General features: G+C 45.0%; 1 protein-coding gene across 2 annotated transcripts; it reads left to right on the top strand.

The window, feature by feature from the left end:
• Positions 1-268: 268 nt before the first annotated feature.
• Positions 269-27,374, top strand: camta2 (calmodulin binding transcription activator 2). 2 transcript variants are annotated; one of them, XM_014411535.3, is made up of 26 exons: positions 269-314; positions 1,305-1,396; positions 4,279-4,382; positions 5,309-5,376; positions 5,469-5,604; positions 5,914-5,985; positions 7,188-7,335; positions 7,433-7,561; positions 7,648-7,858; positions 8,269-9,298; positions 9,421-10,092; positions 11,976-12,102; positions 12,192-12,326; positions 16,505-16,671; positions 19,585-19,766; positions 19,842-19,920; positions 20,348-20,615; positions 20,698-20,913; positions 20,991-21,193; positions 21,296-21,477; positions 21,562-21,766; positions 22,265-22,336; positions 22,440-22,460; positions 23,242-23,435; positions 24,800-24,874; positions 24,951-27,374. In XM_014411535.3, exons 2-26 carry the CDS (start codon positions 1,363-1,365, stop codon positions 25,003-25,005), a joined length of 4,785 nt encoding a protein of 1,594 aa, XP_014267021.3. In that variant the 5' UTR covers positions 269-314; positions 1,305-1,362; the 3' UTR covers positions 25,006-27,374. The 2 variants fall into 2 exon arrangements, with proteins under 2 accessions (XP_014267021.3, XP_014267022.3); XM_014411536.3 differs by lacking the exon at positions 22,440-22,460.
• Positions 27,375-27,680: the final 306 nt, after the last annotated feature.

Raw genomic sequence — 27,680 nt, 5'->3', positions numbered from 1 at the left:
AGCGACATGTGCACAAAAAATACAAAAATTGAGAAAAAGAGCCAGATAACAAAATGACACATTATAACACACACAAACTCTGGAATATTCCTTCCAGATAAATAAAACCTTTAAAGTGTAATCAGAGGATGCAACTGCATATTCCTTTACGTTTTTCATAAGTACAATTAAATTAACACAAGAAAGAATTTAGTATTGTATTTTTACAATGTGCTAGTAATAAACAGAAAAAAAACTAGTCCTCCCTCCCGCCAGACGTTTCTGCGCAGTGACGTCATAGCCAGAGAAGATGGCGGCTGTGCTGAAGGCGGAAGGTAAAGGAGCTTTAAACAGATTGTTTTACCTCCGAACTCTGTGCTGCTCTCGACTAGCTCGCTCTGTTTTATACGGTATATCTGGAAAGGAGCCACCGCTGGCTGGCTCGGTGTAGCGTGCTGTGACCGGCAGGTGAAGCCCTGCAGCTGGGCTCCGGGACTGCTTTAATCACCGCGGAGGCGAGCCTGTTACCAGCAGCTAGCCGAGCTCCGCCGGTGGAGTTAGACGGCTAGCAGAGCAGCTAACACCCAAACATCCGCACTCGCATCTGAGTTCCCCTCCGAGTGTAGATCATGAGGGCTTGAATAAATGCAGCGCTGCGTTAAAACCTGTTGTTGTCTGGGTAACTGTGCTAATTGTTAACGCAAAGGCGTGAAACGTTAGCTTTGACCAGCCAGCTGCAGCTGAGCTCCCGCGGGCGGGGTGCTGTGCTCTGCGAGGCGGCCATAGCACCCATGAGAATCCGGGGTCTGAGCCCGGCCTGTGGAGACCGAGCCTGTGTGGGAGGAGGATGGATCCTCTACACAAGAGGCTCAGCGTCATCTGTTATCTGTGAACCTGCCTCAGTGAGCGTCTTGATGATTAGAGCTAAATCAGATATCGATCAAGTGACAGCTGGCATGTTTTCTGTGTGTGTGTGTGTGTGTGTGTGTGTGTGTGTGAGACAGCAGGTGATGTTTGGGTTTTATTCACGAATTAATCAAAGAAGTCATTCTGTGGGTTAATCATCACACACTCACACCGTGAAGCTGTTGTTATGTAACTAAACACACACAAACACACTCCTATCCCAACACACACCCACTTTACACGCTCTCCATGTAAAGTGGGTGCAAATTCAGCTGTTGCTAGGCAACAGGGAGCTATTGAAGAAGTGCGTGGCTGTCTGTGTGTTTGTGTGCAGCTGGCCAGTTCAGATATCAGATGTGTGTGTTTGCAGCTCTTGTTTGTCATTGATCACACTGATGACCTGTTCTGTGTGTGTGTAGCGGGGCAGTGCAGGCCGCCTTGCCTTGTGTGAGACTCATCCTACATGGACTCGTCACCATGAGCAACAAGGAGATGGTTTCCCCGGAGACAGGTCAGTCCCATCCACCTGCACACAGACAGTGACTGCATGGTGTCGCGTTTGTGTGTCCATCAGATCAATGAGTTCTTCTTTAACGGATTTCTGATTTCCTGCCAGGCCTCACGAGCTGCTGTGTTTGGTGCTGTGTGTCTTACTGTCGGTGTAGCTGGTTGTGTCTTTCATTGTGAGTCAGAGGATCAATATGTCACTTCTTCTTGCAGTTGAAGTGTTTTAGCTCTTTCTGTCTTCTCGTGTATTTGTTTGTGACTGTTTGTCCAGCTGGACCGCCTCTTAAACTTCGCTGTCCTTCTTTTATTATTTATGCTCTTTCTTTGTTATTGTGTCTGTTTTCGCTTTGATATTTGTTGTTATTTATCTTTTTTTTTATATAAAACTATTAAATAAATGTAAGATAACGTGTGTTTATTCTTATTTATTTAACCGGTTTTGTATTATTAGGGTTTTTGGTTCTATCTCGGGTATATTATTACTGAACTGTATATTTTAATATTACTGGACCTAGTTTTATTTCAAATAAACGAATTTTATTTTATTACTGATATTTTATTACTATTATTGTTAGTAGTAGTTATAAATTATGCTATATTACTTTTACTTCTACCCCTTTCCTTCAAATCTGTTCTAAAAAGGTTTATTTTTATTGAAGTGAAAAAATGAAAAAATAATTATAAAAAACAAATATTTCAAGTTTAACATTTTTTATTTATTATTATTAATATAAGTTGGATACTTTTTCAAGCTTGTTGTCCACATTAGCTCTTTAGATATTGTTTAAATTTCATTTTCGTGTTGTATTACTTTCATTTTGTTTTTATATATTTACTGTTTAGTTTACTTGATCATTTTAACTTTATGTAAAAAAAATTGTTAAAAAAATTAAATCATGATTAAACAAAATCATTTCATAGCGTTTATTCATGTTTTAATTCATTTTAAAATGTTTAGATATTATACAATTTGTAATAATTATTATTATATGTATATTAATATGTAGTTTTTTTTAATAATAATAACAAACATCTAGCCGTTCTCTTCAGAGCAACGGCTAGATGTTTGTTTTGGGTTTTTTCAACTAGCTGAAAGAAAAAACGTCATTAGTCGGTTAAAAGATTTATTTTTGTTTAATTAATGTTAGTGTTGCTAGTGTTAGCAACACTAACACTAGCAGTGTTAGTGTTGCTATGACGATGTAATGGCGCCCCCTGTGACCTTTGCTCTCTGATGGAAAGCTGTAAATAAGGGAGGTGGACAGTAAGAAGCCGTTTTGTTGGTGTTCTGTGGTTTTTCTGCTCTGTTCGCGTATGAAATGACTCAGTGAAAGGCTCATCGCAGGTCCTGTACTACAGGACGGTATGAAAACAAGAGTGCAGACATATTAATCTGATGAAATCAAAGGATGAACCTGCTGGAGGGCAGATGTTAGGAAGCTCCTCTGAGGGAACATTAGAGACGCTTTGGTTGCCGAGGCGTCTGCAGCTGTTTAATTTTACCTGTTTTAAGTCTTTACCAAAGTTTGACTGCAGCTCACAGCGGTACGTCGTGTAGGATTTCATCGTGTGTAATCTGTTTCAGCTACCAGTGACATGGAGATGCTTCAGTCAGATAACGCCCTGCAGACTCACTGTGGTCTGATGATGCTTGCTGCTGTAGAGCTCTGTTGTGTCAGCTGTGTCTCAGTAAACCAAACAGAAGAAGTCAGTGCTGCTCTGACTCAGTGACCTCATCTACTAAACTCTGTTTCAGTGTTTCTGAATGCTTTCCTACTTTTAGACTCAGTGACAGTCTGACTTTTTCCTCTCGATGAAATGAATGAGCTCCTGGGTGCTTCGGTAACATATATCGGAACAAGTGTCCCAGTTTCCTGCAGTACATCAGAGATATAGTGGGTCCCCGTGTATCTTTACTGGTGGAGGAGGGGTGGGGTTTGTGAGATCTTCAAGCTCGGCTCCTCTGTTAGACCTGAGAGTTTGTGGGTCAAGATTAGCAAAATAATAAAGTACAAAAGAAAAAGAAAGAAAGATGGAGGCAGGCTGGAAAAACGGTTAAGTCTCTAATTGAACTTGTTTATATTGTAAAGCCAGTGATGGTGCATGAAGCCCCTGACAGGACATTTTCATACCTTTAACTCGTTGAACTTTGGCACGCAGTCATCCACACGGACCCCCGCGCCCAGCTACACCTGAGTTCGGCGGCTTTTTGCTGCTCGCTGTGGTCAAACTGAGGTTGCACACGTTGCCAACTCAGACGCGTCTATTTTTAGTCTCAGTTGTGAGTGAAACGCTGGCTCTGCCCAGCTGCGATTGGTGGAACGTGTCCACTGTCTGACACTTTGTTTGTCTGTTCATCAGTCCTGGGTCATTTTGTCCTTCATGTCATATCCTGTAAAAACCTCTAAAAAAGTGTTTGTTTGTTTTTACCTAAAATGTGACTGTTTTCCGCCGTCTTTGCTGAGATCCTGAGATATTCAGAGATTAATGTTCAGGATTCGGGCCTTTGATCGGTGCTTCTTCCACATCGCATCATCTACCTCCACCTCTTCCTATCCCAGCATGCTCCTCTGTTACACCAACGCTCTGCATGTCCTCCTTCATCCTTGAACCTCCTCTGAGCTCTTCCTCTGTTCCTCCTGCCTGGCAGCTCCACCTTCATCCTCCACTCTCCTCTGCACATGCTCAGACCTTCTCAGCCTCTCTGACTGAGCTGTCCCTGTGATGGACTCATTTCTAATCGTGTCCTCTCTCACTGAGGGTGATGATGATGAGAATTTGAGGTGTTTGTCCGCATCAGAACCAGCAGAACCACTAACTGTGTGTGTGTGTGTGTGTGTGTGTGTGTGTGTGTGTGTGTGTGTGTGTGTGTGTGTGTGTGTGCAGAGAACAAAGGACAGAGGAAGGTGTTTCTTCCCAACAAGCTGCTCGAGTGTCTCCCTCGCTCGTCCAGCCTGCCTAATGAGCGGCTCAGGTGGAACACTAACGAGGTGAGTTCTCGTGTGATTCTCGTTTCCTGTTTGACGCAACCGGTGGAGGCAGGAAGTGACATCACACGGAGGATATTATCATTATCACTGTTTAGAACAACAGACCGAGGTAGGATCAGAGAAGCAGGTTAAGAATGAAAGCAGAGTTTCAAACGTTAAAGGTAAGCTGTTCTATTACCCACGTTCGTGTCCTCCATCACTGCTGTTATCATCACTTTTAAGTGAGGACTTTCGGGGCAGGCTCAGAGGTGCGATCCCTTTAAAACTGGTGTTTACTTGCGACTTTCCCCGCAACCCTCCCTGCCCCAGAAAGACAGTCAGAGAGCCCTTGGGCCTCCACCCACTGTGAGCGTAGGTGACTGCATCAGGTCGGACATGCACGTCAATACAATGGTAACAATAGCAGAGGGGCCGTTCTTTAAATGTGAGGCAGAAACCGTCAGTTTGAGGAACTAAAACCTGCACAGGCCTCGCTGCTCTGAGTGTTTCTGCTCTGATAAATATGAAACAGAAACTCAAGAAGTCCCGTTATTTATTCAGTCTGCACACGCCACACTGTCTAAACCTGATGAGCCCGTTACAGTTGACAGTTCCCGCCGTCACGATCTGTGGGGTTTTCTGAGTTTGAAAGGAAGATTTGGCGTCAGCGTCACAGATGTGGCTGATTGTTTTATTTTACATAATTATAACTCGGATATTCTGGTCGTTCTAACTAACAACTAACTGCTGCTCAGTCCGATGTTTTACTGGGACATTGAAAGCCTGAAGTTTTCGGGGTCACGAAACGATATGACAGAAAACGTTTTCTTGAGCGTCAGCAGAAAACGTTTCATCCTGTATGTCGACTGTAACGCTGTTTTTACGAGCAGTTCACTCTGAGCTCTACGTGTGATTTGAAATCATGTAAATCGTCTTTGTTTCTGCAGGAAATCGCTTCCTACCTGATATCCTTCGACAGACATGACGAGTGGCTCTCCTGCACCCTCAAAACCAGGTACAGACCCAGAGCACACCTGTCATACACAAACAGCTGAGGGCCTCTCTCCTGTTGGATTTTATTGATTGATTGATCGGTTTGTGTGTCAGGCCGAAGAACGGCAGCATCATCCTGTACAACAGGAAGAAGGTGAAGTACAGAAAGGACGGATACTGCTGGAAGAAAAGGAAGGATGGAAAGACGACGAGAGAAGACCACATGAAGCTGAAGGTCCAGGGCATGGAGGTCTGCAGCACGTGCACACACACACCTGAGCACAGCTGCTCCCCCTGCAGGACGCACAGTGTCACAGCACAGCAGAAGGAATACTGTTTGTGAGATTATTGTGGGAGGAAATAAGATGCATTTGCTGCCCTGAACATTATCTCTATGAATAAAGACGAAGCTCGTGTCCACATCCTGTTTTAGATCAGTCAGTTAGTCCAGGCTGCAGCAGCGACACAGCGTCTGCTCTTATTTTGAAAGGATCGTGCTGTTCTATTAGCGAGTGTTGAGGCTGACCCCTGCTAAACTGTGCTGGTCTCTGGGTTTCAGTGCCTGTATGGTTGCTACGTCCATTCCTCCATCGTGCCAACATTCCACAGACGATGCTACTGGCTGCTGCAGGTCAGAATAAACACCCCGTCACACACACATTAACACACACCACGCTGCCACTGGTTTGCAGCCAGTTTTCCAAGTGGTGTTGATTCAGCGCTTACAAGGAACCATATAGAAAGAAGTTCTCCTCAGCTTGTTTACGGGTTCCTTTTATTTACTGCAGTGTGTGAGCGACTGCAGGCTTAAACATCATTAAGATTAAGCAACACTGAGATTAAATGTTGGTGTTTCCACTGACAAAGTTCAGAGCTTGACTTTACTCCTGAAGTATGATGTTGAGTTCCCTAGTTTATTGATAGATGCAGTTTATTCTTTGAGTTTAGTTCCCAAATTTATTTACTGTTTTTAATTTAAAAGTAAAGTTTAGGATTTAGTCTCAGACTGGTTCACCAGTTATGGTACTGAGTTTAGCTCAGAGTTTAGTTCCATGTTTTTCCATCGTTTTCAAATTTTAGTGTCTCCTGGGGTTTAGTTCCTTACTCAGAGTTTAGTTCCCAATCTGTAATTTAGTTACAAAGTTTAATCTAGTATTAGTTCCAACCTGTTACCAAACTTGTTTCGTTCCAAATTTAGTTGTAAAATTTAGTTCCCAGTGATTTAGTTCTTACCTTAAGACCATGGTTTGTAGTTCCCAAACTGAACTTTTGGTTCCCAAGTGGTTACAGCTTGTTTTCCAGTTAGTTAGAAAGTTTAGTTCCCAAACTACACATTTAGTTCCAGCGTTTAGTCCCAGACTTATTTCCATGTTTCATGTCTAAGTTTAGTTACCTGGGATTTGGCTCCTGACTTCAGACCAGAGTTTAGTTCCCAAGTTTAGTTGTTGTATTTAGTTCCTGGTGTTAGTTTCCAAGTTTATTTACCAGTGTTTGATCCTAGATTTATTATTTGTTTTATTATTTATTACTTGAATTCCTGAGTTTAGTCGCCAGTTTAGTTACGAGGCTGCAGGTAAGCACGAGCAGAGTGAGAGGGTCCCTAAAACTGCGTATCAGAACTAAGACATCAACTGCAGGCTATAGTAAGTGTACACACTTGCAGCCTCAGTTAGCAGTACTTTCCCATGCAGACACATGCACATACATGCAGACACGTGCACATACATGCAGACATGTGCACATACATGCAGACACGTGCACATACATGCAGACACAAAATAATAGAAAATATAGACCTAAAATAGTATTAATCAGTGTGTTTCTGTGCGACAGAACCCAGACATCGTGCTGGTCCACTACCTGAACGTGCCATCCCTGGAGGATTCTGGGAAATGCAGTCCACTGCTTTGCGCGGTGGCCGACCGCCATGACAGCGTGCGCTGGAGCCGAGACGACCTGCTGAGCCAGCTGAGGCCCATGTGTATGCACGAACACCTAACTGCATGTGTTTGCCACATTGTGTGGATGCAGAGTGTGTATGTTTTGTAGTACTAATGTGTAGTTTTACTGCGTTTCAGTCCACAGTATGAAGTGTTCAGTTGGTGCGGGAGATTTCAGTATTGAGGAGTTGGTTCAGCAAATCCTGGACCGACAAAGAACCAAACCACAGCCGCGCACACACACCTGCCTGTGTAACACTGCCCAGGGTGAGCCCTGAACACCTTCACTGTGACATCGCTATGACATCACAGAGTGAAACTAACCGCCCAGCCCTGTTTATCTCTGAGCACAGTGTCATCCGGAGTGAACATTCCCCACCGATGTAACAGCACCAAGCATCGCATCATCTCCCCGAAACTCCCGCCCTCTTCCTGTAGGCCATCCGCCTCGCCGGTGTCCTCTGAGCTGGGGGAGGTGGGGAGAGGAGGAGCGGGAGGAGAAGCCAAACTGCCTCACCTTCAGGCTCAGACCAGCCCGGTCTCATCTCCCTGCCCCTCGTCCACGTAAGTCATCCGCACAGGAAAAAGGGAAGTTATCGGTCGAACTGTGAACGTTCCTGCTCGAGTCCTTTTGGTTTGGTGGTTCATTTTAAGCGAGATAGCCCAAAAACTACTAAACTGAATTTCACGAGCAAAGAAAAAGCCATAAAGCACTTCAATTAAAATAGTTAAAAAATGGGCTTTGTTGGAGGATCTGTAATTCTCGTTATTGTCCTTTTGAACTGTTTGATCCTGAGAGAAAAGCGTTTTATTTTAAAGCAGCTCTGCCTCAGATTCACACTGACTCTGCAGAGAACACATATGGACTCACTGATTGTGAAATTCATGAACAATTTGTGCCAGAAAGTTGTCAGAGGGTATTGATCATGAGCTCGTTTCCTGATTGATCGATTAGTCCTGTTTGTTTCCCACAGCTCCTCCTCCTCCCCGCCTCAATCCCACCGAGCTGCTGTCACCATGAGTAACAACGGTAACGGTTTCTACGGAGACCGCCATGGCAACCTGACGACGGTGGCACTGCCACAGAACGCAGTCATTGTCATGGCGACTGCTGCCATAACAGGAGAGGGAGGAGGGGGCGGCGTGGCGAGAGCGGAGGAGGCGGGTTTGCGGAGGAGCCTGTCATTCACCGGCTCTGGGCAGTTGCTGCTTTCCCCGGCCCTCCCTCCCCCAGGCATCAAGCCCACCTCCCCTTCCCCTCCAACTTCCTCCTCCTCACCTGCCCCCCCTTCCCTCCCCCCGCCTCCTGTGCAGGCACCAGGCGTGACCACCCTCTCACTCACTCTTCTGCCCTCCCCGGTTATTGGAGGCCTTCTCTTAACCCCGTCTTCCTCCAACACATCCACCTCCCTCTGCTCCCCACCACCTCCTGCTGCCGCTGTCTCCCCCCCCTCTCCCCCCTCCTCCCCCTCACCCCCGCCGCCGCCTCCCCCATCCCTTCCCCCTGCCTTTGATCCTGACTCGTTCCTCAACTCCCCCAAACAAGGCCAGACGTACGGCGGCCCTGTTCCTCCTCCCTCCTCCTCGTCCACCCCCACCTCTGTCATGTGCACCACCTCCTCCCCCTTCTCTCCCCCCTCCCTCGCTCTCTCCCTGTCCCCCACCTCCACCCCTCCATCCTCTGTTTCCCCTCCTTCCTCACTGTCCTCCCTCTCATCTTCCTGTGAAGTGGACAGGAGAGACTCAGTCCTCCCTCTTTCTGCCTCTCCTTCCTCCTCCTCCTCTTCTCCCCAAGTTCAGTCTACAATGCCCCCCTCCCTCTCCCTATCACTGTCTCCCACGTCCACTGTGGCCCCGCCCCTGCTGCCGCTCTGCTTGGAGCTCGGAGCTCTGGGGGAGTCTGAGGCAGTGAGGGAGGATGCAGAAGAAGAGGTGAAGGACAGGAGGGGGGAAGATGATGATGATGAAGGAAGTGCTCCTCCCTCTAAACTCGCTCTCCTGCAGGTGAGGATGTGCTCGATCTATTTCTTTTTAAAAAGTGTCTTTTAGTGGGGGACTATTTCCTGTAGCAGAAGCTTGTGACCCTCCTCCTACATCAACACCCTTTTTATTTCTGTGCCTTCCAGACAAACCATGCCTCCTCCAGCTTGGCACCACGGCAACAGACCATTAGCAGTTCTGCCTCCCTGCTCCTGGTGTGTCAGAGTGCGGCGACCCAGGCCTGCCAGCCGGCCAATCAGACTTACCGACAGGCTGGCGAGCATCAGCATCCGTTAAACCCCGGGCAACACTCCAATCACCTGTGTATACCTGAGGCCCCAACCCCCGCTCAGACATCCCGTCAGCCCTTGTTGCTGCAGCAGCAGTCTTCAATATTTGCCAACAGTGACGCTAACATGGACTCCACACCTGCTGCTGTTGCCATGGATACTGCTATCCAGGTGAAAGAGGAGAGCAGGCGGGGTTCCGACTCTGAGGACACCTGCATGAACACTCAGCTGGAGGAGGAGGCGGAGCCCTGCGAGCGGGGAGGGGAGGAGCTTGACATCTCCTTTGACAGTCAGTTTCCTGACCTCATCTCTGACCTCATGACAGAGGAGGCCAATCCTGTTGCGGCTCATTGCGCTGCCGTCTCCGCCGTGCCAAGCCCTGCCGTGTTTCCGGCAGGAGTCCGCTACGTCGTTCCTCCCCAGCCCTCCCCTTCCTCCTCCTTTCTCCCTTTTCCTCACCCGCTGCCCGCCTCCTCCACACGCCTCGCTTCCATCACAGACTTCTCCCCGGAGTGGTCGTACCCCGAGGTAATCAGTCGCCAATAAATCCGCTTCACAGTCGAGCAATCAGTCAATAGAAAATCAGTCAGAAAGTTTACAGTGAAGGAAGTGGAGTCCAGTGATCGGGACATTGATCAGACGAGTCAGTGATTGATGCTCTGAGCTTCTTTCACAGGCAGGGTGGAGTTCAGCTGCTTGTCCACAAGAGGGCAGCAGAGTCCAGCAGCTGATTCAGATCAGTCTCTACCTTCACTGTCGTCATTGTTATTATTTATCGTCAGTGAGGTTTTATTGATTTAACTGGGTAAAAGTCAGAAGATTGAACCTGATGTCCATAAAACGACATGATGCATCGATGCAGCCGACTGGGATTGGCCTGTTCACTATGGTCAGACCCTCCTGCTGCTTCTTGTGGTGTTGGACATTTGTACAGGCCACGTCGTACATTTATCACAGAAGTACAAATCGCACATCATAAGCCGCCCCCAGAGAGCGAGCTCAGGAAGTCAAGGCTCCCTCGTGGCATGATGATTTCTTTGTGTTCTTACTCGTCTCTCAATTGAAAAATGTTTTTTGTTTCGTTCTTTCTAACTGAGGGAAAGCTGGCACAACATGACCAATTTAAGACGACACAGCTACAAGATGCAGTGACCCAGAGTCTCCATTTCAAATTGGGTAGAAAGGGAGGACTTCAAACTATAGATTTTAAATTGTGTCGATAGGCCGCGTAAAACCAGTTACGATTAAAAAATGGCGACGGAAAGCGGGCGAGTGGAAGAAAGAGAGAGAGTGAGTTTTCATATTCGAGACATTAGTGACGTTTAGTGTTTGGAGGCTGTAGTTAGTGTGTTGTGTTTTGTGTGTCAGTTATACTGCTGAATGTCACATTTGCTCCACAAAAGCCACCAAAGGCAGATTCCAGTGGAAACGCTTCTACTCGGATTTAACATTTTTTTGTCTGAATTTAGATCAATTGTGATACTATAGTGTGTAAAAATGAAAAAATAACTCCAATTTCAGATATTTGAGGTTGTGCTGAAAATAGTGATACCAGACAAGGCAAGATAAATAGTTTTTAAAGGTGAAATATAGAGGTAAAATCAAAAGTAGTCAAAAACGGCCAGTTATACCCTGGACCCAGAGGCTTAATTAAATATTTCTAAGAGGGAGACTCAAGAGAAATGTGATGAATTGAAGGGGGTCAGTATGCTGGGTTTGGTGGTGCGAGGAGCTCAGATGATTATGTCCCGACAGGTGTATTTTGCTCATAGTGAAAGGTAAGGTCTCTCAGAAAAATTATGCGTAGATAATTGTAATAAAATATTAATTTTTAATATTTTTTTCATCGATGTTGTGTGTGTGTTTTTTTTTTTTCTAAATGCAAACTCTATGGGTTGCAAAAAACCCTGTATGTGATGGAGGGAACACAACTTTCAATTTATCCAAGATTCGACGCGACAAAAAAGATGGAAATTTTTGCAGGATGTAATCAAACAGATTGTCGTCGCCCTGCTGAGTTGGTGATGTGGGCACCCAAGTTTGTGAACGCGATAATTCAACAACGAAGTGATGTAGGATTTTGAAATCGTACCACGGGTGCTTCTACTAACAGGGGTAGCAAACTTTTAACATCCTCATCTTTAATAACGAACTTCTTCTTGTGTACTTTGATCAGTAAACACGTCGATTGTTCTGTCTTTGGAGACGAAGTGTTGCGCAGAGTCAAATGTCAGGCAAGAGGTTGAAAAACTTATTGTCAGAATTACAGATGTGTCATCCTCACGTCACACAGTATAAAAGGATAAACTAACTGTGTGTTATTAAATACATAATAAATATTTTGTATTTAAATACATGTATGTAAAGGTGTTAAAGTGATGACTCATCAGTCATCGTCGTGTCCTCTGCAGGGCGGAGTAAAGGTGCTGATAACAGGGCCGTGGAGCGAGCCGTCGGGTCGGTATTCATGCGTGTTCGATCAGAGCACCGTCCCCGCCTCGCTGATCCAGCCAGGGGTGCTGCGCTGCTACTGTCCTGGTACACACAGATTTTCCTCTTCCAGCCTGACTATGCTGATTGAAATGGCGCGTGTGACCTGACAGACTCTCCCATCTCCTGTCTTTCAGCCCATGAGGCCGGCCTGGTCTGTCTGCAGGTCCTGGAGTCTGGAGGTTCGGTTTCGTCTTCGGTCCTGTTCGAGTACAGAGCGAGGAACGCCAGCTCTCTGCCCAGCTCTCAGCTCGACTGGCTCTCACTAGACGGTCAGATTTCCCTCTCTATGTCGCCACCTACACATGGCAAATAATTAACGTGGAAGTGGGCTGAAAGAGAATTTAGAGATCCTGATATTTCAGATTTTGTACTGCCAAAAAACAAAAAACAGATGATGCTTGATATGTTTGAATCTCAGGCATTACATGACAACCCCAACACAAGGCAGTCTGTATCAGTGAAATCAACCAATCAAAACCAAGCCTACAAAACATCGAAAAGTCAGTTCAGTCAAGTAAACTCTACCACACAAGCGGTTCAGAGGTCAGATACACTTCTTCAAAGCTCACTCCAACCTCAGAACCAAACTTTCACTCAGTTTAGGATGTTCCAAAATCCCAGTTTGTTCTTATGATCGTGAAGAACAGCCACAAACCCACAGAAACCAACACAGAAGGACAAAAAGCAAACAGAAGTCAAGTATCTGGAAGTATTCTAGAAGATTATCCACCAGGCGAAGTGTCCCATCAGAGGTTCACCTCCTTAATCTTACTTATGAGGCGAAACCAGCCAAAGTGTTAAAGATGTGAGGACCAACCAGTCTGTGGACTACAGTATTTTTGTTGTTGGTGGTCCTTATACCGCAATGGAAACTGTTCCAATATATAAAGAGCGTCCAATTTGTTAAGCAATCACATCCTCCCTGCACACATGGTGTCATCACCATTACACTCCCTCCAGTTGGTTCTTTGGAGGACTGTACGGACGTCTGTCTGAATATGTAGTTTGTTCTTGGATGGAAAATGAGGTAGTAGAAAAAAACTAGTAGTAGTAGAAGTTTTAAATAAATTGTATCAGCATTTTGGGTTCGGTGCCTCTGTACTGTAGTGGTTTACACATTCGTCTAACGTGTTCCTGAGTTCATGTTTGACTCATGCGGTCAGGAACAAATTGCCTGTTAATCAGAATGTTGATGGTTTGAAAGCATTTAAAGGCCAAAGTGCTGTATGAATATGAAGTGTAGTTAGAAGGTTTACAGTGGAGCAACTACTGTTCAGTGATCGGGATATTGATCAGACGAGTAGGTGATACTCTGAGCTGCTCTGCTAGAGTCAGTTTGGGCTTCAGCTGCTCGTCCACAAGAGGGCAGCAGAGTCCAACAGCTGATTCAGACCAGTCTCTACCTTCACTTTAGTCATTGTCATTATTTATCATCATACAGTGAACTTTTATTTTAACTTGGTCTTTTTTTCTGTAACTTTGCGTATGGCAAAGATTTTGTTTTGTCCGGGTCGCAGAGGCAGCAGCCTAAGCAGAGAAGCCCAGACCTCCCTCTCCCCAGCTTATCCGGGGGAACACCAAGGCGTTCCCAGGCCAGCCGAGAGATATAATCTCACCAGCGTGTCCTGAGTCTGCCCTGGGCCTCCTCCCAGATATTCTAATATTTATTCCTAAATTCATTTACAGTCCTCACATCTGTCTGCTGCTGAAACCTTGTGGCAGTATAGGGATACTTCCTATTAGGAAGTCTTTCATCAGTGACAGTTGCTTATTATAATAATAATAATGGATTGGATTTATATAGCGCTTTTCAAGGCACCCAAAGCGCTTTACAACATCACTATTCATTCACTCTCACATTCATACACTGGTGGAGGCAAGCTACAGTTGTAGCCACAGCTGCCCTGGGGCAGACTGACAGAAGCGAGGCTGCCTTATCGCGCCATCGGCCCCTCTGGCCATCACCAGTAGGCAGTAGGTGAAGTGTCTTGCCCAAGGACACAACGACCAGGACAGAGAGCCCAGGGATTGAACCGGCGACCTTCCGGTTACAGATGCGATTCCCAACCCCCTGAGCCACAGTCGTTTTTGTTTGTATTAATTAACGCTGCACTCACCGCTGTACGCTGGCGTCCACCTCCTAAAGGTATAACTGCATGTTACGTTGATGCAGCTGACTGCAATAGTCTAATTTTTATTGAGCCAGAAGTGACCAGGATGTCAGCTAATACTAGTTGCCTTAAAATCAGATCCATCCTAAATCAGCACTGAGTAACATTTAAATAAAGTCTTTGAATTGCACTCATTGAAATTAGAGCTTAGAATTCTTGGGCAGTACATTTAACCACACAGCAGTCATATTATTTGTCAGATTATTGGATTTAAAAAAAAAAAGGATCCCACAGCACAAGTTCTAGAGGCCAGGTACAGGTTTCCAATTAGCTGATGCGAGGCCTAGCAGACAGCTAGCAGCTACAGCAACCTGTCAGAGATCACGCCCCTAATAATGAATTATCATAACTTTAACACGTGGCATATTTAAAAAAAAACACCCTCTGTACATTTGTAGAAGCAAACAAACAAGATGATATAATCTGAATAATAAGCAGAGGATCAGTAATAGAGCCTTGTGGAACTCCATTCTGAGTTTTGTTTTTCTCTGTGATCTGTCGGTTCCTGCATCCAGGAAAACTCAGATTTTTGTTTAAAATACTTCAGGTCAGACATTTAAAGGCTGTTAAATGTGTACTCCTGTTTTTCTGACACAGAGACATGCTGATTTCTGCTGTGAAGTTGGACTTTTTAACACTTACACACTTGGGGGGCCTCTGGTGGACATTAGTGGAACTGCAGCATCTTGTTTTCAGCTCGGTTGGTTGTTGTGGTCAGAGTGAGAGGGCAGCTGTCTGGCCTCAGCTGTCTGTCTGTCGAGGGTTTCCGTCTCACATTCAGGAATGTCACACAGTCAGTGGAGACACTCTATCAGCCTCCCCTCCCCGCCCCTCCCCTTCCCTCTTTGTGGGTTTCCCAGCATGCCTTTCTGCAGTGTTTGGACGTCCTGCCTGCTCTCTCTCTCTCTCTGATCCTCGTACCGCCGCTCAGTCTGCCTCCTCATGGCATGCGTGTCTTTGTGCGTTGCTGCACACATAAGGATCCCGTGTAGACTTGTCCTGTGACATCACAGCGTACCCAGCATGCTCCTCACCTGAAATCAGACGCCCACAGACAGACGATGGACACTCGGCAGCAGGATGGTGCCGGTAGGACCAACCTAAGAGAGTGTGTGTGGGTTTTTTTTTTTTTTTAAATGTGATGGTTGTCATGGTTACATGGTTGCCACATAACCACGGCAACCACCCACAGTCATCAGAGAGGTAATTTTCTTTCTGTAAACTTGTATTGATTAGGTGTTTAATAACAGGAACAAACATGAGAGCTGCAGGTGGAAGTAACTGTTAAAGGTTTTAAAACTGAAGCCACATCTCTCACGTTGTGCGACGCGTAACGTGTAATTATTTTTGACCTTAAACCTAGAAAATGTTAACTTTAATGTGCTGTCTGTCATTCTCTGAGGAGAGAATCTGAATCATTGCTTCTTCCTTAAGCATTGATCATCTCATCATTTCTGTTTGGATTTTAAACTCGGCACTGTTTTTTTAGACTTTCAAAGCCGTCACCACGTTCAGGTCCCCGTGGCCGCCGCCCCGGCTGAAGGAGTCCGAATCAGACGTCGTTTTCTTTGAGTTTGTGTCTCTTTGTAGATGTTTTTGTTCGTTAGCAGACGAAGGTCGATCCAGAGAAACGGGTAAAATAATCACAGCAGCTGTTAGAAAGCAGGGAGTCCCCTGTGTGTAAGAGTGTGTGTGTTTGGGGGGGGTCCAGGTCACAGGCTATATTAGGGACTCTGCTTTTATTTCCTTCACACACACTCGGTGTGCCAGGCGGCTGAGCGATTGAAGTCAGTCAGATAGTTTCCATGTGAGACACTGTGTGTGTGTGTGTGTCTGTGTGTGTGTGTGCGCGTGTGTGTGAGTGATAAAGAGGTGCTCTTTAAAAAGTTATTTAGGAGCAGCCTCATGGTTAGAGCTGTCAACACACACACAGTTTTCTGAGCTTCAGGACTCCGATGATTGACGGTTTGTCCTTCTGCTGTTGAATCTGCAGCAGTTTACCAGAGATAACCCTCGATACCGGTGCATCATGGGAAGTGTAGGACCCAGGGAGTTTTCTCACTCAGCAGCCCTGTTAGTAGCAACCCTGTGCAGTTTACGCTTCAGGAATAAGTGACGTCTGTTAGTGGAGACGACCTTTCAGAAATAAACCTATAAATATTGTAAAGTTTTGTTTCGCCATGCTAACGCCCTACAAAAAATCACCCCGCAGCGCTGCGTCAGTAACTATAGACGATGGATGACAGGGTTTCACCCTCCGTGTTCTCTTCCTGCAGATAATCAGTTCAGGATGTCCATTCTCGAGCGGCTGGAGCAGATGGAGCGCAGGATGGTGGAGATGGCCCGCGACAACAACCAACAGCAGCAACAACGGCAAAATCAACAGCAGCACGGCAGCCAGCTGGCCACGCCCCCTCCTCCTCCACCAGAGGACCACGAACAGGTGAGACTGCTGTTCTCCATCTGAACACCATTTGAAGTCACTTCATACCAAACTTTCCTGAAAGCGCTGCTTACCTACAATAAGTCACGATTGTGTTGGATTTCTGTCTCCGTGTGTTCACTCCTCTCAAAGCATGTCAACAAATACTCTTTTAAGAAGAGATTAAAATGTCAGTAAAGAGGTTTTGATCTCAGTGGGTGGACTGAGCTCTGAATGTAAACGCCTGCTGATCTTTGTTTACTCACATTCACCGAGAGTTAAGAGGTTCTTAATGAACTTCAGAACAAAGCCATCCAGTGCTTTACAGTTATTAATAATATCGGTGAAGGGAGCTCTGATGGTGGCGTAGAGAGGAGCACGATAATCATGGCGGGAAAAATTAAATGCACTTGTGACGTTGTGCAAAGCATTAGCAGATGACAATGATCCAATTCTGAGCACATTTTAAACAAAGAGAACCAAGATGAACACTTTAACACAGCTTCTTATGTTTGTTCCATGAACTGAGCTGACTGTAGGTCAGAGCGGACGCCGTGTTTATCATCGCTGAGCTCTTAGAAAGTGTTTAGCACCCAGCGTCTGCTATCACTGACGCAGGTGAGCAAACTGTCGAGGCTGACAGGGGGACATAGAGCTGCAGTGGGCGGTATCACAGCTAAGAGTGGTCTGGCTGGGAGAAATCATATATATATATATATATATATATAGAAAACAAAAGTGGGCCAAGGACAGAGCCCTGAGGAAGCCATGATTAAAATTAACAGCAGAGGAAATGGAGTGCATGTTAATGGATAACTAACAGCGACAATTTTTGTTTATCTAGCACCAAATCACAACAACAGCCACCTTTATAGTGTAAGGTATGGATGATGTCTTTGTAAGAAAGCTGTAAAACTGAACTGTAAGTAACAATTCAGTCTTGTGATGCCGTCTGTTCGTCAAAAAAAATAAAATTAAAAGTCGTTATTTTCACATCTTTCATTTGGTGCCCACACTCAGGTCATTCAAAGTAGCAACCTGGAGCCTGGAGCTAAACAACAACAATCAAAACCACCACGAAGTAACTGAAAAGTTACTTCACAGAGTAAAAGATGACAAATGAAGCTCGATTCTGAGAGCAGTAACAGTTCAGCTGAACTTTTAATTTGAAATTCACTAAGACTGAAACTTGGATGGATCCTCCTCTAAACTGATCAAACTGCAGCAGAGGCCTCGCGGCGAGCGCGTACAGCTGGATCCTGTGAAGAACAAACGGTGTGACCTCTGCTGAACCTCCCTCCGCCCCCTCGCCCTCCCTCTGATGTCATGGGAATTTGGCAGACGCCGCGGTCGAGTTAAAATAGCCTCGCTGTGACAGAGAGACACTTGACCTTAACTGAAACAATCTGCTGTTGTCTTGAGAAAGAAGAGCTGCTCAGGGAGGCCCCGTTAACTCTCTCGTGCCCGGGCTGTTACGCAGCTGTGCACATCTGTCAGTCAGCTGTGCACACACAGATGTTTGTGTGTGTCAACCCTCAGGCGTCAGCATGGTGCCACTTGGATTGAACTCTGCTGGCTTTTTCCACTGATCGAGAAAATTAAAAATCACATTGTCTGAGCAGCTGGACACAGCAACTAATCTACACTGAACTGTGCTAAAGGAGATTCACCAGCAACCTAAACTCCTAACGAGCAACATAAAGCGCAGCTTTAAGCCTTTAACAGGAGCTTTAATGCCTAAAGAGTAACTTAAAGAGCAACTTTCATCCAAAGGGTAACTTTGAAACATTAACAAAACCCTTAATCCTTTAAGCTTTAACAGCAACTTTATCGCTTAATGATCAGCTTTTATTCCTAACAGTCACTTTTTTTGCTTAAAAAGCAACTTTATTCCATGAGGAACAAATGAAAGAGCAGCTTTAAACCTTTAACAACAACTCAGCTCAAACAGCTGCTTTGAAACTAACTTCAGTCCTTAAAGAGCAAATTAAAGTTAACAGGCTTAAAGTGGATTAAACTGGAACTGGATTAAAGTCATCCTTTAACACTAATCCTTTATTGCTTAAAGAGCACCGTCAGTACTTTCTCGGACTACAGAAACTAAGGGTGGCTTGTGAAGAACAACACTCAACTTCAGCGGCAACTTGAATCCTTCAAAAACAAAATATATTACGCAAATAATATCTGTATAAAGTTAAAGAGCGATGCCTTAAAGATGAAATTCAAGGGCAGCTTCCATACCAAAAGAACAACTTTAAAAGCAACTCTAGCAACTTAAAGGCATTTATTTTTCCTTAAACCTTTCATAGAATGAGTCAGAGTAACTTATCCTCCAGGAGCGTCAGAAAGAGACCCAGTGTTTTAGCTCGATCGCGGCACTTTTGCAGACCTAGAGTCTTTGATTGCTGACCTGAGCGAACGTAATCAATCAGCCTGGAAACGTCACTTTGAATTAAAATAAAAATGTTGCGCGTAAACTGGAGACCGCAGAGTTTATTTACTGCGCGGGTTAGCGTGCGGTTAGCGCGGTGTTAGCATGGTGTTGGTGCTGCAGCTGTCCGAGAGCCTGATGGATGACTGACAGCTGGGTGGATCACAGAGACTCTCTCTCTCTCCCTTTCTGCCTTCAGTCATTTTTAGCCGCGCTTGTCCTCACAGAGAGGGGAGGGGGAGGTGTGCATGCCTGGGTGAGTCGCAGGGAAAACTGGAGGGGAGGGAGGAGGGTATGAATGTAATGTTTCCTACCAGCTGGAGGAGAAGGAGGTGATTTATAAACTATCAGTTATCAAGCTAAAGGAGCTCCCCTGTGATTGGTCTAAAGTGTCACATGACCCTGTGAAGTCAGGTAGCAGGTGAGGTCAGAGCAGGTTAAAAAGGGCAAAGCTGACATTAAGCTGTCTGATCTGTGTGTGTGTGTGTGTGTGTGTGTGTCAGTCCTCTCAGTGGTTCGAAAGGAGGATTGTGGGAGTGTGCGAGCGGATGATGAGGGGCGGTCGGTGGTCAGGGGGAGGAGGAGAGAGGCTTCATCACTCCGTTCGTCACCGTGGCATGACGCTGCTCCACCTGGCTGCTGCACAGGGATACACACACCTGATCCACACACTCATACACTGGAGGTAAACACACACACACACATTTTCCTGTTACTGCTGTTGTTTTTGCTTTGTTGACATTGTTGTTGCTGTTCACAGGAATGTAAACAGCGACAGTCTGGACCTGGAACAGGAAGTCGATCCTCTGAATGTCGACCACTTCTCCTGCACGCCGCTGGTAAATATACACACACAAACATCAGTGGCCAACGGGGTCAAAGTTCATTGTTCAATATTTCAAATTTGTACCAAGAAGAGGAACTTCTGCCTTAAAACACCAAGTTTGATCCCTAAAGAGCAGCTTGCATCCTGTTGTGTTACTTGCTGTCGTATTGCTAACTGAGTTGCAACTAAAGGTCAACTTTCATTGTCCAGCAGTAACGCAGTGAGCGCCATATGAGGAATGTAAAAGACAACTTCAACACTAAAAGAGTGACTTTAGTTTTCAACAAATGTTGAAGAGCAATCCTTAATCAATACATGAATTAAAGCAAATCTATTCACTTTTTGGATAGAGACCATCTTCCATCCTCATAAATGGAAGTGTCAGAGTTGTCATGCCAACATCTGGTTGCTGCTTCCCTCACGTGTCACATGTATTCCAGATGTGGGCATGTGCGCTGGGCCATCAGAGGGCGGCAGAGCTCCTCTACAGCTGGAACAGTCTGGCTCTGGGCATCCCTGATTCTCTGGGACGCTTGCCTCTTGCCGTTGCTCGCTCCCGAGGACACACTCGCCTCGCCACGGCGCTGGAGGAGCTGCACATGCAGCGCACGCTCGCTAACGTGGTGTCCAGAGACGTGCACACGCCTCCAGCAGACACGCACACACCACAGCCACCACTGTCCCCTCTCTCCACCAGCCCAGATACAGGTACTGCTTACACCTGTTGCCCATCATGTGGCCTGAATCCATCTCTGTGATTGGCTGTAACAGTATGCACTCTTCCCAACAGGTCTGAGCTCCTCCAGCAGTCTCCCCTCCCCCAGTGACCCCTCCTCACCCTCCCCCAGCTCTGCTTACTCCAGTGGCCCCGCCCCCATGGAGACATCGCCCTCTTCCCCTTCGTCTCCTTCCTCCTCTTCCTCACTATCTGTCTCCCCTCCCTCCCCCTCCTCCCTCCCTCTGGAGTCCATGTGGGGGGAGGAGACAAACACCACTTTCAGCACAGGTAGCATTAGCGTTCATTTATTTGTAATTCGCTGACGTACCTGATGAGGTCACTGATCGTCAATTTCGATCTTGCAGGTTTGAACCCTGGTGGTTCCAGAGACTCCCCCCTTCACCTCATGGACTATGAGAGCGTCTCTGCCAGTCACGCTCAGTCTTACATGCACACGGCGAGCAGGCGGCGGTCGCACGCCACACTGGAAGAGCAGCTGCTGAGCTACAGTGAGAATGCCGAGAACGAAGGCGAGGAAGAGGCGTATCTGGAGGAGGAGGTGCTGCAGGTACCAAAATATAGTCCCTTAGTTTAGACCAGACTCATTTTTTTAAATGTATTTAATGAAAAAAAATTCACTGTTGCTATGGTTACCATCCCCACACAACAGGTTGACATGGCAACGCTAGCAGAGCAAATCATCGAGGCAACCCCAGAGCGAATCAAACAGGAGGATTTCCCCAGGGGGGCGGAGTCACCGCTCCGAGAAAGGTGGGACAACCCGGCCATACAGGACACCTGGCTGGCTACATACCTGGAAACGGTCGACACCCACGCACACTCCCCGCCCAGGTAAGCCCCGCCCCAAAAGATGCCAGAAAAGTGTAACCATTAGAACCAAACGTTGTCATGAGAAGTGTGCACATGTGCTTGCAGGCGCGTGTGCCCCCCCTCACCACTCAGCGCTTTAGCCCTCCAGAGGCTCCGCCCTCCCTCTTCTGCAGCATGGGCAGAATTCCTCAACGCCTCAGCCAATGGAAAGATGGAGCGAGATTTCGCCCTGCTGACGCTGACAGACGGCGAGCAGAGGGAGCTTTACGAGGCCGCTAGAATCATCCAGAACGCCTTCAGGAGATACAAGGTGCACATGGCGTTATGGGAAGTGAGGGAGCGAGCAATATTAGGGATAAAGGTTTCCTTCTAGTGCAGGGCGAGCCGTAATCCACCTCTAAGTTTAGTCTGTGTGTCCAAGAACACAGTTCAGTCCCGTAATCTAGTCCGATCATTCACTTCCTTCTCCCCCAGCTGAATTTGGTCATCCTAGTCTAATTCTCCAAAGGTTTTTTAACAAGGGCTGAACTGTTAACAAAGCATTTGGACCCATTCAGCACCAAAAATGTCTTTCTGTATTCTCCACTGCTCTTTATCAAATTTGTGTCTGCTAACAAAGAAAGAAATGCCCTCAGTATCTCAAACATCCACCTCATATATGCAGGATGTCTGCAGTCAGATAAGCATACCAGAGGAAATACATCCTTAAACTTCAGAGGTCACTCTTTCATACCATCCATCTGCTGTCATCTAGGTTTGGTTTGGCAGTTTATTCCCAGGAATCTTAGTATTTTTTCTTTATTTTCAGGGTCGGAGGTTAAAGGAGCAGCAGGACATGGCTGCGGCCGTCATCCAGAGATGCTACCGGAAGTACAAACAGGTGTGTGTGTGCTGAGCTGTTTGAGTTTGTCTCGAGCTTCACTAACACTAAACTAACCTGCCATGTCTCTTTACCATCTCTCTCTCTCTCTTTCTCTGGCTAGCTAACATGGATAGCTCTGAAGGTAATATGGCTGACAGTAGACGTAGTGATGTGTAGTCAGTACATCGCCCTGTGTGTGTGTTGGTGTGTGGCTCACTGTTTAACGACCGCAGTAATGTATCCGTACTACCTCGAGCTCATGATGTCACTTTATTTTAGATCCAGTTTTCATTCGAGCTGGAACAGAGAGGCCCAAACCTGAAAAATTACATAAAATTGTTAAAGTAGGGCTTCACTGTGCAGCAATAAAATACTCAAAGATAACAACTTTATTGTCAAGTGACAAAGAAAAATAAAAATTATCACCTTTGACAGCGTAAAACAGCAAATATGTTCCCTTCTCTTTTAGTGGCAAAAGCAATGTAAGATAGTCCCAGCAAGTTATGTTCATCGAGATATTGAGTTCATAGCAGGATAAACTTTTACTATTACTGTGAAAGTAAAACTGAGATTAAGTTTATGCCCAACATGAACATCTTAAAAAACATTGTTAAACTCTGCTCAGAGGTTAAATGGGCGAAATGGAAAACCAAACGAGTGCTGTCAGCGTTAATCGCGTTAAAATGATGTTAACGCCATAACCGCATTAATGCGGCAAATCTCCGTTAGCGAGCTGATGCTGACAGCACTGAGAAAAACAAAAAGAAGTCAGATTTATAAAGAGTCCTGAACTGAGGTACGGTATTTGAGGTTCACCGGAGTGACGACATCAAACAGAAAACAGATGATGGATCATCTCCCCGTCAGTTTCTCTAAACACTGTTTCTTCTGTACGAACTCTAACACTCCGTTTGCCCCCTCAGTACGCTCTCTATAAGAAGATGACCCAGGCAGCCATCTTGATCCAGTCCAAGTTCAGGTCGTACTACGAGCAGAAGCGTTTCCAGCAGAGCCGGCGGGCCGCCGTCCTCATCCAGCAGTACTACCGCAGCTACAAGGAGTATGAGCGGCTCAAACAGGCACCAAGAGGCACCGCCTCCCACAACTCCAAGATCAAGTAAGACCTTATCACTCCTGAAACAAGCTAATAAACCTGGTCTGATCGCATGGAAACAAGATTCATTTCTGCCCACAAAAATAATGTAGCAATGACAGGTTAAGACGGTGTCTTCTTCCATACTCTTAAGTATAATAGTTTCCTAAAAGGAAAAAAAGTTTCATTCTGATTACAAATTGTTCCCTCAAGAAAACAAGGAAATTTTTATCTTTTCCCACAAGATAAAAATTTGTTCTCTCAACACAATAAACGAGTTTCTCCTTGTTCCTTCTGAATATGAATTTGTTCCTTCAAGAAATACAACTTAGCCCTTAAATAAATCATTCTTTAAAACAGGTTAATAACTTGTTCAGTCAAGATAACTTTTTCCTCCAAAAAGGTCATTTGTTCCCTCAGGATAAAAACTTGAGGGAACAAGCTGCTGTCTTCTTTCTGTCGTCTGCAGAAAAATAATTTGTTTTCCCACAACAAGATCATTTGTCCCATCATGATAATAACTTGCTCCTTTGGGATATTCACCGATGTGTTGAACATCTGGACATATGTTGTTAACTTGTTTCACACAAGAAAATAACTTTCAAAATCTTCTCTAAATATAATCACTTGTTCCCTCAAGTTTTTCTCGAAAAGATCAGTTGCTGTGCTGCCTTCATGTCAACAATGAAGCTTAATGTAAAAGTTCTCTTTAAATAAGCCTCTGCATCGAAACACAGATTTAGTTCCTCATTTTTAAGTAAGTCCCATTTATTAATGTAGCACTTTTTAAGAAGAGAATGTGCTACAAAGTGCTTTACAGGGAACTTAAGTTATGTTGTTTTTGTGTGATGCATTTTTAAGGCCATAAAAGTAAGAGTGAGGATTTTAAACTGATATCTGTAGCTAACCACAAGCCTTGCAGCAAGCCATTGCAACTAACAGTGGAGTGATATGTGAGACTTTGAGTGTGAGTTGAAAGCCTTGCAGTAACCCGTATCCGCTGCCATCAGAAGGTCATTTGTGACTTTAAGGAGAGCTGTTCCTGTGGAGTGTAACTTCCTGAAACCTGACTGAAAGTTATCAAGAATATTATGTGTCTCAAGTGCCTTACTTACTTGTGACTTGTTTTAATATTTCTGTAATGATGGGAAGTTTCAAAATGGGTCTGTAGCTTGTCTGTGGTGTGTAGTTCTTAGCAGAGGTTGAATATCTGCTGTTCAGAGCACCTGGGTAAAGAGCCGGAGAGCAGAGAATAATTGATCAAAGTGACCACAGAGGGCCCAATTTAAACTTTAAGATAAGGGTTTCGTTTGAGTTAGATCTCTTAAGTTGTGAGGTTTAGAGACACACACTGATGACAGATTTTTTCTTTTCTCGTTGTCATTAAGGGGGTCGTTTCTGACAAAGAAACAGGACCAGGCAGCCCGCAAGATCATGAGGTTTCTGCGGCGCTGCAGACACAGGTAACAGGAGGAATTTTAAAATTATAATGATATTTTTTCTGCCAGCTCGAATTGAGTTTTAAATATATTTTTACAGGATCAAAGAGCTGAAACAGACGAGGGAGCTGGAGAGGAGAGGACTGACCACCTAAACCATTTCAACCTTTTTTCCTCTCCTCCAGCGGGGAGAGGGATGACGGCGGGAACGAGAAAGTTCAGCAGGTTTAGTTTGATGTATACAAAGAGAAAAACCAAACGAGGAAACGACAGATGGAGAGAAGGACAGTGACGGAGAGATGCCTTACCCCACGCCAACTCTATCTATCTACTGATCTATCTATCTATCGATCTATGTCTTCTCTCCTGTTGAATGTAGCTGTCTGTCTGCAGCTTGAAGCGCTCCGTTCGTAAGCAGCTCAGCCTCCGTGGGCTCGCTTCTTTGCCCTGAGCAGTGTCTTGTAGTGAGATTCTGGCGGTCTTTTCTTACTCCTCATCTGACAGGACAATCAGAGCTTTCAGTCTATATTTACAAACTGAAGATGATATCAGGAATTGATCTGATCAGTGAGTTCACTGACAGAAAAAAATGAACTGTTTTTGTAATAAAACAAATCAAGCTTTTTTTTAGTAAAAACAGAAAAAAAACAATCCTCAGATTAATTGCTGAGGATCCCTGTTAATATTGACCGCACTGCATTTGTTTACCTTTATATTTATTTATTGATTATTTTCAGTGCGGTGAATAAAAACCTTCCTCACACTGCCAGATTGAAATTCATCCTCTATCGGGCGCTGCTTCCAACAGGTCTGCAGTTTGATTTTTCCTTTCCATAACAATCAGCAGCAGATGAGTCAGAGACGTGAAGTTAAGGAAGAGCGCTTTGGTTTCACAAGGAAGCACACTGAGAAAGCTGCCTCCTGGGAGGCACAGCTCAGGGCACAGTGAGCCCACATACAAGTGTTGTTCTTTTGTTTTTTGTCCCATAATTCACTGCTGTTTGTCATTTTGGGGGTTTTTTTATATGAGGGATCGAAGGGACGTGTGAATGTTTGATTTCAGCTGCGGCACTTTTGAATGGAGCTCTGCTTCTTTTGAAATGTACATGATTCTATCAAAGCTACTTATAAATATATTTAAACACAGCCACATATAGAAACATATATACATATATATATTCTAGCGTTGGACTTTATAGATGCTCTGGATGTTTTTATTTATTACAGCATGAACTGTTCCTGTGAGTGAATGTGCGAGTGTGAGTTCTGCACAGACTGTGAGGTCGAGTCTTAATAATCCCACCCCCCAGGCGACGGAAGCTTTCCCCTACCCTGACCTCTGACCTCAGTCAGATGCTGATTTTTCTGTTTTAGTGAGAAGATCTGATCAGAAATCAGAGAATTAAACAGCTTGTTTATTGTTTACCTTAAGTACCTTAGAGATCTGGTTGTTGCTGCCTGATCTAAACCAGAAGCTTCATTTATTCTTCACATGTGCAAAAAGGGCTTCTTCCTGTTCCTGCCTTTCACAATAAAGGCTCTTAGTGTATCCACTTGCAGAAGATGGACATTGATAAAATGTAAAGCAGATTGTAGAAGCAAAATCAAATTTTATTTTCAGGTTTATTAGATGCTAAACAGAGAACATGTTAATATATATGTTAATCAGTATTCATGTTAGATTTATTTGGCAGTTTTGAAGTCTGCTCCAGGTTTAGGGAATAAAAAGTAGTAGATTTGTGGAACACAGAGTCCGATGTGGGGAAGTAGAACTTGCAATAAGTACTGCCACCAAGGGAGTGGAGGGATTCAGATCACTTTATGAAAAAACTCCACAATTTCTCTGCTTCCTGTTTCGATGTCTTCTACTGCGCGACACCTGTCAATTAAAACAATGCAATGAGTGCTTCACTCATCAGGCACCTGGATAAGACTTAAAGGGCCCTCCATCCTTTATCTTCCATCTATCTGAATTCAGGCTGTGGTGGCAGGAGGCTCAGCAGGTATTCTGGATGTCCTTCCAGATGCTCAACACTGTCCCCCCAGGATTCTCCTCCCAGTTGAGCGATAAACCTTTAAGTAAGATAGCAACACAGATGCAGGTAGTAAGATGTGTTTTTTTTAAATGATTTTAAATGATTATTATAAATGGTACTTTGAACTTTTAAGCACAGCCGCTTCCATTTGATCAAATCCCACGTTATTCTTCCTCTGATGAGGTCAGAGGTCAGATGGAGCTCCTTTCTCTTCCATATTTTAATCTGTGCAGCATTTTATTTCAGGGCAACATTGAGGACAAAGTACTCTCCAAGTCCTGCTGTGTTTTTTAACGATGTGCTTTTGTTAGGCGGACACTGAAGCGCCCGAGCATGAGCTTTCATTACGAGTTGTTTGCTCTCAGTTTTTCTTCTTCAGCCATTGCAGTGAAGCTTTGCATGAGTTTGTATTGACTTGTTCTGCATTTTAAACCTTTAAGATGACATCATTGTTGTATGATTCAGATGATTAAATCAACTGTTTGCTACTCGTCTCTGTTGTTTGGTTCCTTATTTTGATAAGTGAACCAAAGAGGGGAAAGCCCAAATATATTTGTGATTTTCTTCACCCTTTTGTGTATTTCTGTATTAATGTGTAAATTAGATCCTAAAAGCTTTTAAAACAAAGTTTAACCTTTGTTAACTTGTCATTCCTAAGGGGAGTCAATCCCTATAAACTCCAGTGTTAAGACTTTGCAGTCCAACTTCACAGCAGAAATAAACATGTTTACAGCCTGATACATAAAACTGCTCCCCTCTCTCCACACTTGTGAACAAGAGGCCGAAATACTTAC

This window comes from Maylandia zebra, linkage group LG3 (genome assembly GCF_041146795.1).
Source record: "Maylandia zebra isolate NMK-2024a linkage group LG3, Mzebra_GT3a, whole genome shotgun sequence".
NCBI classification, from domain to species: domain Eukaryota; kingdom Metazoa; phylum Chordata; class Actinopteri; order Cichliformes; family Cichlidae; genus Maylandia; species Maylandia zebra.
Note: the sequence above shows the minus strand (reverse complement) of the source record. Positions and strands in the feature narration are given on the sequence as shown.